Source organism: Phoenix dactylifera, unplaced genomic scaffold (genome assembly GCF_009389715.1).
Source record: "Phoenix dactylifera cultivar Barhee BC4 unplaced genomic scaffold, palm_55x_up_171113_PBpolish2nd_filt_p 000528F, whole genome shotgun sequence".
NCBI lineage: Eukaryota > Viridiplantae > Streptophyta > Magnoliopsida > Arecales > Arecaceae > Phoenix > Phoenix dactylifera.
This window is the reverse complement of record NW_024067938.1, coordinates 104,764-121,093: the sequence shown is the minus strand read 5'-3', so window position 1 is coordinate 121,093 and position 16,330 is coordinate 104,764. Positions and strand designations below refer to the sequence as shown.

The 16,330-nt window shown below is 37.5% G+C and overlaps 2 protein-coding genes across 4 annotated transcripts; one reads left to right on the top strand and one right to left on the bottom strand.

Annotated features, from left to right (window-relative positions):
* The first annotated feature begins 560 nt into the window (after positions 1 to 560).
* On the top strand, positions 561 to 9,342 carry LOC103702648 (DAR GTPase 3, chloroplastic). 3 transcript variants are annotated; one of them, XM_008785159.3, is made up of 9 exons: positions 562 to 848; positions 2,542 to 2,688; positions 2,844 to 2,960; positions 3,034 to 3,177; positions 3,266 to 3,352; positions 6,194 to 6,309; positions 6,489 to 6,670; positions 8,582 to 8,705; positions 8,800 to 9,342. In XM_008785159.3, the coding sequence occupies exons 1-9, from the start codon at positions 738 to 740 to the stop codon at positions 8,921 to 8,923; spliced, it is 1,152 nt and encodes a 383-aa protein (XP_008783381.2). In that variant the 5' UTR covers positions 562 to 737; the 3' UTR covers positions 8,924 to 9,342. The 3 variants fall into 3 exon arrangements, with proteins under 3 accessions (XP_008783383.2, XP_008783381.2, XP_008783382.2); XM_008785160.3 differs by having other exon boundaries at positions 563 to 848; positions 8,648 to 8,705; XM_008785161.3 differs by lacking the exon at positions 3,266 to 3,352 and having other exon boundaries at positions 561 to 848.
* A 686-nt stretch (positions 9,343 to 10,028) lies between these two features.
* LOC103702646 lies at positions 10,029 to 15,487 on the bottom strand. Its single transcript, XM_008785158.4, has 5 exons — positions 14,720 to 15,487; positions 13,645 to 14,112; positions 13,123 to 13,500; positions 12,978 to 13,045; positions 10,029 to 10,568 (listed from the first exon to the last, which is right to left on the bottom strand). Exons 1-5 carry the CDS (start codon positions 15,320 to 15,322, stop codon positions 10,358 to 10,360), a joined length of 1,728 nt encoding a protein of 575 aa, XP_008783380.2. The 5' UTR covers positions 15,323 to 15,487; the 3' UTR covers positions 10,029 to 10,357.
* Between the last annotated feature and the right edge of the window lie 843 nt (positions 15,488 to 16,330).

Genomic DNA, 16,330 nt, shown 5'->3' with positions numbered 1-16,330 from the left:
AATACATCTTTACTTTTAATAATATATTATATACAATAATATAAAAATAATATAATACTATAGTATTATATAATAAAGTATTATAATATCATATGATATATTATAATATTATTATAGGATAATATAATTATTATAACATAAACATATGATAATATATATGCTATAATATTAAATATACAATATATCAGAATATTGTGCTGTACTACTATATTATAATGTATAATATAAAATCATAATAAATATTCTATATATAATATATAATATAATATTTTAATACATTATTATATTATATAATATGATATTATATAATGATAGAGATTTGAAAGTTAAACTTTCATAAAAATAACATTTTTCATCCACTTGGTACATACTAAGTAACATCCAAACAACATTTTTTATCTTGCAGTATTCAAACACACAAAGAATAACTGCAACAATACAAGTTTTTCCCAATAAAAATTAAGAATTATATCTATTTATTTCTATATAAATTAATGTCAAAGTATAATTTTTTCTTATCCCTAAAAGCTCATATCCGTTGCCTTAAAAGTCCTTTTTTTTTTCCTCCTCTCATCGCTTGTCAGGGAAAAAGGGCCGTTGTTTAGGGACGTTGTTCGAGGAGATGGTGAAATAGAAATGGATCCAACTTCCAAAATTCATCGAAAACTCGCACCTTTTGCGGATTAACCAGCCCGCCTCACCTCTCCTTGTCTCTCCCTCTCTCTGTAAGATCTCCCATGGCGTCTTTAGCCCCTTTGCCCCACCCTCGGCCCTCCCTCTCCCCAACTCGGCGCTTCAGGACCCTGTCCCTCCGTTCGGTGGCTCCCAGACTCTTTGTCTCAAACGCGGTGAGTGACCACCCAGATTTCTAGGGTTTCTTTTGCTTCGTCTTTCGACATCTCTCCCATTCTTGAAACCCCTTCGTCTTATAAGTTCTTCTTCCTTGTTCTTTTGGTTATTTTTGCGAGCTACTTCTATGCTTCTATTCAAATGCTTTTGCTAGACCTTGTTCTTGCTCTAGCGGAAAGCATAAACGTAATTGACGGAGGACTGGTGCTTAGTATTGGTACAGGAATGGTCATTCAAAACCATTTTATTTATCTATTCAACAAGGAATTGTTAATTATTATCTACAATCAGGAGGTCGTGGGATTGCATTTGATTAATAGGAATATGAGTTATTACAGAAAGCAATCAACTTGCCGGTTAAATGATCAGAAGATTTCTATACCTTGAAGTCCCAAGCCTCTCATGTACGCAATTGACTAGTGTTTTCAAAGACCGCTGCTTTATGGCTCAGCAATGCTGACAAATGCAAATGGTGCTGGTAATAAGTGTCAGCCGGTGATTTTGTTCATTTAGTTGCTTGTAGGCTTGCTTAAATTGTTAAAGCAGTTTGGTTTCTTTATGTTATTAAAGAACATGAATATATGATTCAGAACTAAATGTTTTCTGAATATGATCCAAGTCAGATTAGCTTTTAATTTTATTTGATGTTGCTTTCTGTAATAAGTTTGCATTACTGAAAAATGCGCTGTGCATGGGCATATTTAAGTGTGCTAAAGATAGAGAAAGGCTGTTTTCTGCCTAATGCAAATCAGGAACCAACTAGTTATAAGATATCAGTGCACATGGGTGATTTCCAGCTCAAAGTCTGCTATATTTTTGGAGGCATGACTTGAGCTATACATGCATGTTTGAGGCATGTAAGGAATTGTTTTAGAACTGACCTTGTGGTCTAATAATTTTATGTTTCAATTTTCAGTAAATCGGTCATTATGACGCCAAAATGTAGGCCTTAATTTTCAGTATCAGATTAGAAAGGAATCTCAGTCAAATTGATAAAATTTTTTACTAGTTTTCAGGTTGAACTAAGAATCCTACTTCGTACGATTTTGGTTGGGAAGTGTCTGATAAGTATTCTTTCTGGTTTAGGAGTTGTTATATGGCTTTATATACAAGAGAAACCTTAAATACAAAAGAATGATGCATTTGCTTTTGATTTGAAGCAAAATGATTTTCTCATGTTGGATTGCAGAAAATCCTGAGGGTGATTCCTTAACCCCCTGGCACTTTGTGCTCACATTAGTACCTTACCCTCATTCTCTTTGCTGAGAATGGTTCAAGCATTTTGTCATAGTTCCTTTCATGCTTTTCATTTGGAGGATTTCTCCATTTATAATCACCAATTGCTGAGTACATGCCTCAAAACCAACCTCTTATCGAAGTTATGAGGTTTGTTTCTCATGGCGACTGTATATTTGAAAATATTTTATTAAGTGATAGGGTTTATTCTCAATTTTCAGTTCAGATCTTTCATACATTAATTCTGGCCTTGAATTGCCGACTTACCTTTGCACAGCAAAATTCAGCTGTTAATTGCCATTATTTTCAGATTTCATTCTCAACAAACAATATTTACATGGGATTTAGTTCTTGTAATCTTGGAAAGATTGCTAAATGGTACAAAGCTTGTTAGTTTTATTCATAGTACATGCATATTGGATAAAATGCTAGGAATTTTAAAAAGAAATGTTGCAGATTGCTGGTGGAACATCACTACATTGGCCCCAGAAAGAGAAAATCAACCTTTCTAAATATGTGAATGAGAGCTTCCATGAAGAAGGTGATTGGGAAAGTTTGGATGCTGATGTGTATCACTGGACAAGGTCATTACGTCCTGTGCAGGTACATATGAGGTGTGGATTTGCAGAAGTGATCTGTGATGGGATATTTTGCAGCATGAAATTCAATAGCTAATTATGGCTTGGAATTGAATGTTGTAATATTCTGCAATTGCTAAGCATTCAATCTTCGTAACTTTGAACTTTGGCATCCTGCAGTGGTATCCTGGTCATATTGCAAAAGCAGAAAAAGAGTTGAAAGAACAACTAAAGTTAATGGATGTTGTCATAGAAGTTCGTGATGCCAGGATTCCTATGGCTACCAGCCATCCACAGGTGATGCTCTAATATTTGCTTCATGAAAAGCAAACTTGAAGAAATAATTCCTAAAGGTGTTTTGTCTGAGCAGATGGATTCCTGGCTTGGCAATCGGAAAAAAATTCTAGTTCTAAATAGGGAAGACATGATATCCACTGCTGACAGAAATTCATGGGCTAATTTCTTCACAAGGCAGGGCATAAAAGTTGTTTTTGCTAATGGGCAGCTTGGAATGGTATCTCCCAAACCCAAATACTTGACCAACTTATGGTAGGTTGTTAGGGGTTTCACAGTCATATGTTAGATATTTGGTGCCATTGCAGGGTACTATGAAACTTGGAAGGCTTGCAAAGTTATTAGCCACGGGCGTGAATACGAAACGTAGAGCTAAGGGACTCCTACCTCGTCCTGTAATGAATTTTCTGAATCTTCATTGGACATCTTTTCCTATATTTCTTCATTCTTCCAATTTTCTTCAAGCAGAACATGTGTTCTTGAATGGCTACATGTGCATGTGGGGCATGCTTGTGCATTTGAATTAGTGTTCTTATACCATGAATGATGTTGAAAAGCAAAACCTAGAGAAAAATAAAAAGAATACCACGAGGTACAGTTTAAAACATAAAAAAAAGTCCCAAAACTTGCCATTTGAACCAAGAAACCCAAAGAGAACACCGGCAATCCACTCCTTGGATACTCCATTTCGTCTTGTCAATTATCAAGACAATACGACCAGATGTTCCTGTCACCTAGACATCCCAACACAGGCATGCAAAAGAACATGTCAGAGTTTTTAGCTGTGACTATTGCAAGGGTCCTTAACTTTGAGAGCAACCATTGTGTGCTCACATGGATTGCACACCAAAACTATCAGAAAGGACTCGTGAAGATGATTCCAGACTCTGAAATTCATGTTTATATAGGAGAAAATGTTGAAAGTTTTGGTCGATATACTTAACTAATAGGTCTATTACTAATATGTACAATTATAATAAGCTATAACCCCTTACATGTAACAATCATACTAGTTGAATTCGTAACATATGTGATTACATAGATCAACTTTTTATGATTTGTAAACTATAATTATATACAGTTCGAAATTCATGAAAGCGATTACGTCTTGCGGGTTGTCATGGGAGTGTTGGCAGTTGTGTTTGAAGAGCCCTTGTCATGTCAAGTGCATCAAGGTGTTCTAAGATGGAGGGTGACGAGGAAATGTTATGACGACAACAATGTGGATTGAAGTATGGATTGGATATGCAATTTATAAGCTAAGTAGAAATATCTTACAGAAAGTCACTTTCTTTTTAGTATATAATTTTAACCACTGATTGTTGAATTCTTTACCATGATAAATGGTAGAGATGTTTGGTAGGGCTAATAAGAAATATTATGGAATTACAAGGGAATATAATTTTAACCATTGATTGTTGAGTTCTTTACGATGATAAATGGTTGAGATGTTGGTAAGGCTAATGAGAAATATTATGGAATTGCAAGGGTGCGAGTGTCTAGCTTGAAGACTTCCTATAATGCTTATATTCCTTTAGTTGGGAGTAGTGGATGACTATGCTCTGGAGCTCTTTCGTGTATTTTTAGTTAAATATTTAATTTTTGCCTTTGATGATGAGATGGAGGATATGGTTCCTCACTTCCCCTGCATGACACTTTTCCTTTTGTCTATTTCTTTTCTTTCTTTGTTTCTTTTTTTAATTATTTTTTGTGTGATTTGGCTTCACTTAGTGAGATTCTCTTTATTGGACAATGTAATGAAAAAATTATTAAGTAATCATTATCATAATTGTGATCTCATAAAATGAAAAAATTATCATACTTTACCGGTTCCATACTGGTACGCAGTATGGGAGGTGTACCAACACTTGGTACGCCAAACTGGCCCTTGTACTAGGCATATCGATAAGTAATAGGGTGGCAATGGTATGGGGCTCGGTATGCGTACCTTGATTAGAAGTCTTTTGAAACTTCTCAAACAATATTGTTGATTACTTTGTTGTGTGGCAAGGGGTTATGGTTAATTATTTTTGAAATATGATATCACATATTGTGATGTGTTCCCTGTGGAGAGAGCGGATATGGCTTTCTTTTGAGGATGAAGCCTCCTCATTCAACTATTTCATTGATAGTTTCAAGGGGAATGTTATTCACCACTCTCTTTATTTCACCAAGGAAGAAGATCTTTGGGATCAAAGATTGGTAAGGTTGAGATGCCTATAGTTGCTTCTACCAGCTATAAAACTTTGTCAGCATCACAAGTCTATATCGAAATCTGTATTTAGATAACAATCTGTCTATTATCATATTAGTCTGTTGTGTTTTTTTGGGCAACAACCAGTGAAGATCAGGAGTCAAAGTCTGGAATGTTTTTTTTTTTTGTCATTCGACACTTCAATTATCAGTCAACACTGTTTTAAAAGCGCCTGCAAGCTACAAACAGGTGGAGAAACCTAAAAAATTCTTGTCATCCAACAAATGAAATATAACATCTTAAATAAGATTTAGTAAATCAATTGTAAGTATCAACTTGGCAAATCTATAAATTGCTCGCACCTTTTATACTCAAACATAATACAAGATGTTAAGGCGGGTGCATGGGCGGGCCATCTAGATAACCCAGTAAGCTATCTATTAAAGCAGTTGCCTGTCATCAATGACATTTTGCAAGATTTTAATGTTCCTATAACCTTATTTTGTCTTTATTATATACTGGAGAGGATCTGATGATGAATTTTTTGGAGTAGTTGTTATACATGTTGCAGTTTTCCGGTACATCATTCTTCTTACCATAAAAAACCCTATGAGCAATGCTGCCCCTTTTTCTTTTCCAGCATGCCAAATAATATTTTCATCCAACCCACTCAATTTGCTCTAAATAACACCTTATATCAGCATTCAAAAAGCAATAGTTCAGATTTGTAATATTCTATTACACCTCAACTATCCAAAATAATTCTTGGTGTTTTTTGCCCCTTTGTGAATGCATTAATGATATATTCATGGCAATTGTCAGAGATTTTGCCTATTTTTTTGTCTTTCAATTCAGGAATGGACAATATGTTCTTGACTGCAATTATGTGAATGTTTTCTTAATTCTGCTACAGGTCCAGTTCCATAAAATGTCTCATTAATAATGTATTCATTGAAACCGTGTCAGTTTCATCATAAATTTTAGAATTGCAGTTGCTTTTTCAATTCTATTATCCATATTTTATTTTTCTATTCTGTTACAGGTCCGAGCTGGAATAGTTGGATATCCAAATGTAGGAAAATCTTCTCTAATTAACCGTTTATTGAGGCGGCGAATGTGTCCAGCAGCTCCCAGGCCAGGTGTCACAAGACAACTGAAGTAAGTTCCTCTTAGAACCTTGTTCTTTTCTCTCTTAGAGAAGTAGGCATTATTATCATTTCACTATGTATAAACCAATTTCCTCTATGTTCCTTTGTAAATCTTTCATGTTTAACTGCATGGAAAATAAATTGTAAGCTTTTGATTCAGTACTATTGCTCTCACGTATCTTTGAACAGATGGGTCCGTTTTGGGAAAGATTTAGAGTTCTTGGACTCCCCCGGCATATTACCAATGCGAATTAGGGACCAGGCAGCTGCAATCAAGCTTGCAATATGTGATGACATTGGGGAGAGATCATACGATGCTGCTGATGTGGCTGCCATTCTTGTACAAATGTTGACAAGGCTTCCAGCAGTAGGTTGGTTTCTCAGACTCAACAAGCTAAAATTTAAGTACTCTCCAAAATCCCATGAGTGCCTCTCTGCACATGCATGCATATAGAGAGACACAACCCTGTGTTTAGAATTTCACTCTAAACTCTATGTGCGCAAAGTATATAGCAGGCCATCTGTGCTGAGAACCCACACTTTTCATGAACCACTATATCTGATTGCCTGAATTTAGTATCAGATGCTCGGGAGGTTATTTGCCTGTGCACAGAGTCACACTAACTTTGATAGTACTAGGAAAGCTAGGGTGCTAAATTGCATTGCAGGGCAATTAAATTACTAGTCTGTATTTGTTCGTCATGATCTTTTGAACCAACTAGGAGGTGATGTTATGATCAACACCTTTTGAACCAAGAGGTGGATCAAAATTGAGAATTTAGGAGGGCAGAACGAAGGGAAGAAATTAGGGGGTTGTTGCTATGTATAGCCTTCATAGTTTTTTGATGATCTCATTTTCAACAGGTGCATCTCTACTTTAACCATATTTGGGACGTTCTCATGTATCTCTTACCATTTTTTGCATAAAAGAACCAAGATGACGAAAAATATCTTCATGGAACTTTTAGTCTTCCATCAACATTTCCACAAAATGTTGCTTCTATGTGCTGTGCTTTGTTTTTTGAATTACATTAGTTTTCTATATTTTTGTATCAAGAAATTCTTCCACAGCCTTCTGTACCTCAAGATCAACATATACCAAAAATCGAGTTGGGCAGACCCTAAATAACCTGTTTTGACACATGCCATCAGAGATGTTGGTCAAACTAGTTGTATTCTGGAAACTCGTATGCACCATCAGAAATGGATGACATGAAACATCAAGTAAATATGCCCTCAAATATCAGATAAATCTCTTTCAAAGCTTTGGTTTCACTCATGTATAGTCATGGTTTTTATTATTGCTGCAAAATTTGCTAGGCATCGATGCTCATATGCGCTTGAGGGCAACATGAAGGTCCTGAGTGGAGTTTCCATTAGGAAGTCATGTGATAATTAGTCCCCATTTACTACAGTCTGATGCAAAGTGATTGCCATGTTTAATCTGCACTCTCAGTTCTAATCTTTGTTTCTAAAAGCAAAATACTAGGGAAATTCTCTGTTTTTTGTCATTAAGCTTCTCTTAAGCATTAATCCTATAAACATGTGAGGAGTAGAGCATATGCTGTTGTGGATTGATTTGCACTATGGAAACTACCGGCTAACTGCAGCTTTTGTTTCCTTTGCTATCAATGGTTCAATTCTTGTGGGTCTTCAAGTTTGCACCAAGTTTAATACAAATTGCAACTTAATCTCACCAAAAGCTCATTACTTTTGATTGTATATAAACTTGAAATGAAGTTTCACAAGTTTTGAGCTTAGCTTCTCTTGGTGATAAAATAATAAGTGTCCATTAGGCTTTTTAGATTAACCTGATCATTAATGCTTATGTGTTTTACATTTAAAACTCCCTAGCCTTGTCAATAAAAAGAATCAAGCATGTTGCACCTATGCATGTATGGTGGAGGTGCGAGGCAGAGATGTCCTCTTGGTAGAGAGACAATGAGGGTTGCACTACAATATAGGTAGGATTGTTCCTAGCATGTTCTATATTGTTGTCCATATACCAACAAATATCCATGCAAGTATTAAAATCTATGCTTCTATTTATAAATTATGATAGTAACTTTCTTGTTGTGTACGTATTATTTTGTTCAATTCAAACAGTTCTGACACGTTATTGTCAAATATTTGGAGACCTCCTTGTATACTATAGCAATTCTATTGATCCACACGATCCTCTGAGATACTTCCTTGAGAATAGATCAGTCAGTTGTATAGTTTTTTGTAATTTTATGTTTACATTTCGTAACTTTATGTTTGCATTTCTATCATTTAACCAGAAGCAAAATGCTACTGTTTTATCTCATCCTGTCAAGTTGCCAATTGCACTCGCTGGTTTCCTACAGGCTCAGATACTCTCTGCAAGCGCTATAGAATTGATTCAGATGGTCGCTGTGGTAAAATGTATGCATCCCTTTTGCTGCATGATTTATTTATTCACACTTTCTGCTTCCTGTAAATGTTGAGTCGTCAGCTTGGCATTAATAATTGATTGCAGATTCCTCGAGAAACTTGCCCTTCACTTGTTTAATGGAGATGTTAGTCACGCTGCTGTCCGTGTCTTGAGTGACTTTAGGAAAGGGAAATTTGGTTGGATTGCACTAGAGAGGCCTCCTAGGTGAAGCTGTTGAAGTTGAGACGTTTCACCATTCTTAATTGAGCAGCCTCCAGCTCCAGAACAATGGAGGGGAGGTGAGGTTGGATCATCTGGGATGGACGCAGCACCTACACTAGCAAGAAAGATCAAAGTAGCTGAACATAGTAATGATGTTCGAACAAGCAGCTGGTGTGTTTTCTCAGGGGAAAAGAGGGACAAAAAAGAGAAAGCAAAGAGCAGCTTGTACGTGACTTAAAAAATATGTAGAGTATGTGAACAAAATCTTTTGTATTTATAGCCAATCATCCATCCAAAAGTGATCTTTGAACTTTCCTTCGCCCCGCTCACGCTTTGCTAACCCATCATGTGGTAAAGAGAAGAGATTACGAAAGATTTGTAAATATAGCAGACTGCAAAAAGATTCTAAATATGACAAGTTCCTCATGGATTCGATAAGAAGAAAATGAAAAAACGAAACGAAATAAAGCATTTCCAGCAGACGAACTTCTCCCAGTTATGTCTGGTAATAGAATAGGGTGGCTTGCTTTGACCAACACTCCATTTTTTTACTCTGTCCATGGAGTGTATGAATTTTATGGAACGTAGATAGACAAAAAAACAGAAATTCAAGCTAAAAGTAGAAATTATAGTACCATTGGAAGGAGCACCAGTGGGAACATCTCTACCGACAAACCATTTCAATAGTACAGGTGCTGCCGGCCCACAAGCTGAAAAAGTTCTATAGTTGAACCATCTGTTCTAGGATGGACCTTTCTAAACAAGCCTTGAAACTTGATCCTTGTCATCAGCGGTCATTCCATCCCAAAACTTAAAAGGAATAACATTAGCACAGCGATGATTTCATTTTGATCCAGAGGCATTGCTTGATAACCTGTGGCGATTTCATTCCAAAGAGAAAAAATGAGCATGCTTTAAATCTTTTTTCGCCATTCAATCTGATTGGTATTGTCTCCGTTTATATCCACTCCCACCCTTGATAAAGGGTGAAAGGCACCCCAACCAATCATACCTTGAATATCCTGAACACACTTCTTCCATTCCTTCTCTGGAATATGTCCATCAGGGAGTGTAATTAATGCCCGATGCTAACCCAAATGAAACTAGTCAAATGAAGTCATCCATCTCAAACAAAATTAGGATTCTGGAAGCATATGTCCACCATTAGAACTTCCATAACCATACAACATCAAATCATTTACATCAAGACAACTCCTAACATGTTATATTGACATAAACACCAGATTTTCTACAAGTTATACCCTTACAACATGGACCTAGTTTCTTTCTGGAGCCAAAATTAGCTCCATCCATTAGCTCCAGATGGATCAATATGACGTGTCTAGCACCTGAAGCATATTCCACATTACTAAAATCCTTCATCTCATTAAGGACTTCTGCACATCTGCAAGAGTATTTTGCTTGGTTGCTGGAGCGGCAGCTAACCAGAGAGGAATGACATGGCTCTTCTGAAGTCGAGAGATTTTAGGGCAGATTCTGGGAAACGACTGCCTTCTGGGACCCACAGACCACCTTTGGGAGGAAGCACTACTTGTTGGGTTTGGTTCTTACCGTCAGTAGCAGATTCTGTAGACGAAGCTTCTTTCTTTTTCTTCACAAACTCGAAGAATTCTGCGACTTGTCGTGCATACCTTGAGAGAATAATTAAAAGAATTATGTTCGTCAAAAGTTGGCCATTGTATCAAGTACACTGCATGGTAGTTGTCAGCATAAGAAGAAAATATACAATAAACACAACTGTCAAGACTTACCCCAATATATAAGCTATTGCTGTAACTGAACTATATAAGGGAGCATCCCATCTTTGAAAGAAAAGCATCGAAGACAAAGGATAGGTACCAAGCTTTCATGAGTCAGATATCAAGAGCCCAGTGTACCATGTTGCAGTGATATATAGAGAAAACTTGCAGCATGTATACTTTAATGAAGAAAATATCAAACCATGACATACAAAATCCACCAGCTTTGTCACATTATTAGGGTGATTATGACATGCTTCACCCTTCTCCCTAGAGAATAGATTATGTCAAGCCAAGCTTTCTTTAAACTCCTCCACAGAGGTACTCCCAAGTCTCCACCTCTTATTCTCACTTTTCTGATCCTTCAACACACATCCGTTCCCCTTTGTTTCAAGACCTTCAGTCATCCTTATGTATGAAAATACCATTCAATCTCCTCTCAACTACATTAGCCCAACAAGTGCATGCCTTAAACTTCTAACAAGCAAATAACTTTGTTTTACCAGATATTCCACTCAACACCTACTGCAGATGCACTTGGTCTGAGTGTAACCAACATTTAGTTGGATGCAACATTGTTAATTTAATTATTTCCATACAAGTATTTCCTATATTAAATGGTCATATGGCATCGCATATTGCCCTGCTTAATCCACCAAGAAACAATTCCTTATCTCCTCATCACACGTCTAAGAAATGTACCCATTTCGAACGCTTAAATTTCCAATCCAAACAGCACTTGTGGAGATCTTGTATCCTTTTCTGGAGTCTAACCAGCAAAAATACCACATATCATGTCCACTTGATGCACAAGTAACAATCGATTTTGGCATTTTTTTATGTCATTATAAATGCTGTAGGGTGCGATTTATCATGTAGATTTTTAATTGTCATAGCCCATCTTTTTCTATCTTTTCTTTTTTACTAAAAAAATTTGAGCTTGCATACCGTCAATAGGATTCAAATCTGAAATCACTTTTTAGCGTTAACGAGCAATGAGATCAATCAAAAAGATGTTCTCTCATCTGCTTACAGATATTGCATATTTTTGAACTAATAATTTTGGCATATTAATAAATTAAGTAACCATCCATGGAAAGAGAATTGGTAATTTCAAAAACTTAGGCAAACTTTTAAATCTAATATTATTTGAAGAACTGCATAATTCAGTCCTAAAATCCATGTAGTTAAGATGGAACTTGTGTTTATGAAGCATCCAACTGATGCATGCCATCATCAACAAAAAACAGCCTTGTCGCTTCAAAGTGAATGAACAAGTAAACAGTTGTTCAAACAATGAGTCAGTACTACCATGCTGCAACCTTAATTCTAAGTCAAGAAATATACAAAGATTTCATGCTGCTATATATCGGGAAATCCTGAATATCACTCAATTGTATATGTGATATAATCAGACAAGTGATGCGCCAAAATTGAAAATAAAATAGGCTCATTAAAATGCTGCAACCTTAAATTGGATGAAGGTTGCGCTAGCGTGCAGGTTTGAGCTTCACCTACTATAGGATGGGTTCAAGACTAGGTCCAGCTTGAAAATCGAATTTAGGCCCAGTAACATGTTTGGCTAGGATTTTTTTGGCATATACCATTGAGGAATTGTATCATTATTGACCAAGAGGAATGATAAACATTTTTTTTGGGGAAGACAAACCACTACTATGCAAAGTTGCTTTTTCCCATGAGGAGCTATGATCTGTAGAATAAGATCTGAAGTATTATTTTATCTTAGATAGACATGCAACTTTGCAGCTCATAAGCCAGAATATTGATATTTTAAAAATGAAAATCAATAACACATCAAAAGTATTCCAACCAAATTGGAACATATCCACAGGCAAGTCTAACATGGACAAGTAGAATTCAAGCCTGCATGAACAAAAGCCAAACTTGAGTTGTTTGGAATATTAGGGCATGCCTCGAAAAATTTCATCTAGCTTGATGTGCCCCTAATTATCCCAAAACTTGGCATTTTATAATTGACAGATCATAATTATTAATATCTACAAATCATGCTTCTATGTTTTACATATAACTAGAGATTTTCATCAGTCAAAAAATGTGCATACAACAAAGAACTACATACAATATAAAACTCAAAACATAAGAAAAGGATCCAAGTTGGAATACGAAACAAGAACAATTACAACAGCAAAACAAAATTACCTCAAACTAAGGAAAAAAATTTTACAAGCAAATTTTAAGCTAGTGTATCAATTTGCTTATGAAGATGGAGAGAGAAGAGAGGGGGCCAGAGAGAGAGAGAGAGAGAGAGAGAGTACTTACAGTCTTTTAGCTTCAATATCTTTACTGAAGTCAATGTTTGGTTCACAATCCAGCACTAAAGCGGGAACCTAGTCAAGGATAAAGAAAACTCCATCAGAAACTCATTGTGGATTTGATCCTAAGAAATGCCTAACAAAAGGTATACCTTTTGGATACTTGAATGCATATGATCACCTTCCAAATATAACACGCGATCTCTTATATCAGAATGCAAGGAGCTATCCATATGGAATGGTAACTGACTGACTGACAGGACACCATGATTTCCACACTGAGAAGGGAAAAGCCAGCTCTCATGCTTCTCATGTAAGCCTCGCAAGTACTCCAAGGTGACACCACCTTCTTCTGCCCTGTTACGGAGCATCATTCTCTTGTAGCAGGTATCAGGGCTAGCTCTTAGATAAATGAACCCGTCAGGGATAAGTCCCGGAAGACTTGACACAACAGGGTCAAACCATGAGTCATAGATGCTAATCTCCATCTCATTCATCCAATTGGCTTCATGAACAGCACGCACAAAAACCTGCATGTTGGGATCAACATACAGGTTTCAAACTTTAGCAAACAGGTATTAGACAATATATTGTATGTGAATTTGACTGAAAACATGGTACAATTGAAAAGAAATAATTATTGTCTACAGATCACATATTAATATTATGCTTACCATTCTATCACTGAAAACACTTCTTTCCATCAGCCTGAGGGGTTTTATTCCACCAGCAGACTCTCTTTCCTGCATGACCCTCGTCACAAACACATAATTTTGGAAAGTGTAGGCATACCTTTGTGGTTCTGCATAGAAAGCATCCAGTATATTAAAGTGATCAGGACCAACATCCTGCCATCTGGAGATAGGTTCCGGTACTATTTCTACAAGATCACGTAACTCAATAGTTTCATTAGCTATTCTTTGTAGGAACGTTGTCTTTCCAACACTAATATTCCCTTCAACACAAAAGGTGAGTCGTTTCCTTTGTGTAGGCATGACATCAGATTCTGCAGTTTCCTCTTTCAACTCTTCATCCACACTTTCTTTGATGAAGGAGGTTATACTCTCCGCATGGTTCTTGTGAATAATTCCTACTGAGCTCTGTAAATATTCAACCATCTTCTGGCTAGACTTCCCAAAGAACTGCAGTATAGAACATAAGAAAAACGAAAAAAAATATTCATTAGATGCATGTCCGAGAGAAAAAGCACTATCCGAAAATCAAATGCAGAAAACAACAATTCACTAAAACCAATAATTCCGAAAATTAAGCATCATCTCACATAAGTATGTGAAGAAACGCTTCTCTGTAAACAGACCTATGAGAAAACATAAATGAATGGATAAAAGGTTATATGAGCAAGTTAAAACACAAAAACAAAAAAAGAGGCCACAGTCTAACATGGAAACCACAAAAGATGCCATGAAAATTCAGTGCGGAAATTACCCATTAAAATGGCACCAAACATTGTAACTCTGTGGAGCCAAATCTCCATTAGATTGTCTTGTTAATTTTTACCACTTGAACTATTTCTGCCTGCCTACAGACGCAAAAGACAACCAGAGCAACTACTTATATTGCAGTGACAAGCTAAAAATACCATCAGAACCAACAGGCACATAAACTGTTCAAAAATTCAAGCTTAAATTTTATTTTTATCTCACAATAGAAACAAAGTTCAACAAAAATCTATAATGCAGCAAGCCAGTGCAGGTACTGAATTAAAAATCTTGAAGGCAAAAAATATACCTTATCCCTGTAGAGTTGTTTGAGCTCGGCCACGCGTTGAAAACCTTTATCCACCAGCTTCCTAAGATTTCGAGGCCCAACTCCAGGAATCTCCAAGAGCTCCAGACTCCCCAGGGGTGGGGCATTGGAACCTCCGCTCCTACCTCTCCTTTCCACCACACTGCTGTGGTTTTCCGCCGACTTTTGCTGCAACGCCCTGGAGGATTTCCCCTCCTCTTCGGGAACCCCATCCTCCTCCTCTCCGCCGCTCTCCTCCTCCTTCCTCCCTTGTCCGCCAGACCCCTCCAAGCTCCCGCTTTTCTCCCGATTCCTCACCGCCTCCGCCGCCTTGAAGCTCCTCCCCCTGCCGCCGCGCAGCCACGGGGACGAGTGCGAAACCCGAGCTTGCCGGGGAAGAACGCAGCGCCAGATTGGAGTATGGCTCTGTTGACCGTGGCTCCCCCAAAGAAGAGCGTCGGAGGGGGGCAGGCGGAGGTGGAGGGCGGGCATCAGAATGCGGAAAAGGGGCACCTTGGGGAGCGCGCGAGAGGCCTTGGATTCAAGCCAGCCCACAGTGGAGAGGGCGGGGCCATGGGCTGTGCTTCCGCGCCAGAGCTTGTGCATAGCTTTCGCTGCTGCTGCTAATGGAGTTCATGAAGAATCGAAGCAGAAGGAGAAGGGAGAGGAGAATTGGGGACCAGGGTTTAAGATGGAGGAGGAGGAGAACGGAGAAGGAGGGGATTAGGGTTTTGGAGAGGAGGGAACTATTAGTGTTTTGTTTTTTTCGGGGGGCGAAGAATCAAAAGGCTACCCGCCTCGTAGAAGGGGGAATAAAGGCCGACAGCGGTCCAACCGGAGCAATCTATAAATGGGCCGCCGGAGTGGGTTAGCGATGGGGCCACAGAGGAAGCTAGATATAAATGGGCCAGAACGTAATGGTGGGCTTGGCTCGATAATGTGGTCTGCTTCAAGCTCATCCTTCGTCGGCGGTGCTCAAGGTTCAATATCTAGTCAAGCCAACATCAAACTTCAGGCAGGTCCGCATAAATGTGACATATAAGTTATAAGACAATCTTAATAATTTTTATGTAGCTCATTTGTTCTCAAAAAAAAAAAAAAAAAGGCTCATGAGCTGCTTGAGCAACATACTTGCATGTTTTTAGACTAGCTTAAACAACCCAAAGCTTGCCTTCCATCAGCTCAACTTATCTCAGTAGGGTTCAGAGGATCGTTGTGAAGTAGGCTGTGAGAAGTTCTAATACTCGGCAATTCTATCATGGATGAGATTTGATTGCATTACTGAAGATTTGGAACCATCCAAGGCAATGTGAGTATCTCTCTTTTCAATCTGCATTGCAAATTTTATACACCCATCAGCTAATGCCCGGTTAGGAACTAGTTGAGTGCAAATATATGCTTGAGTCGATAATATATACTATGCTGAGATAGACTATGCTCGTCTCGAGAGGAGAAGGAATGTACTGTCAATTCTGACATTGATATACGATATCCAAATTAAAGATCCAAACTATTAATCTATACCACTAAAAATATTTAGAAACTAAAAATTACATATTTTCATGATGTCTGATATGTGTATCAATCGTATAGAAAAAAATAAACAACTGAAAT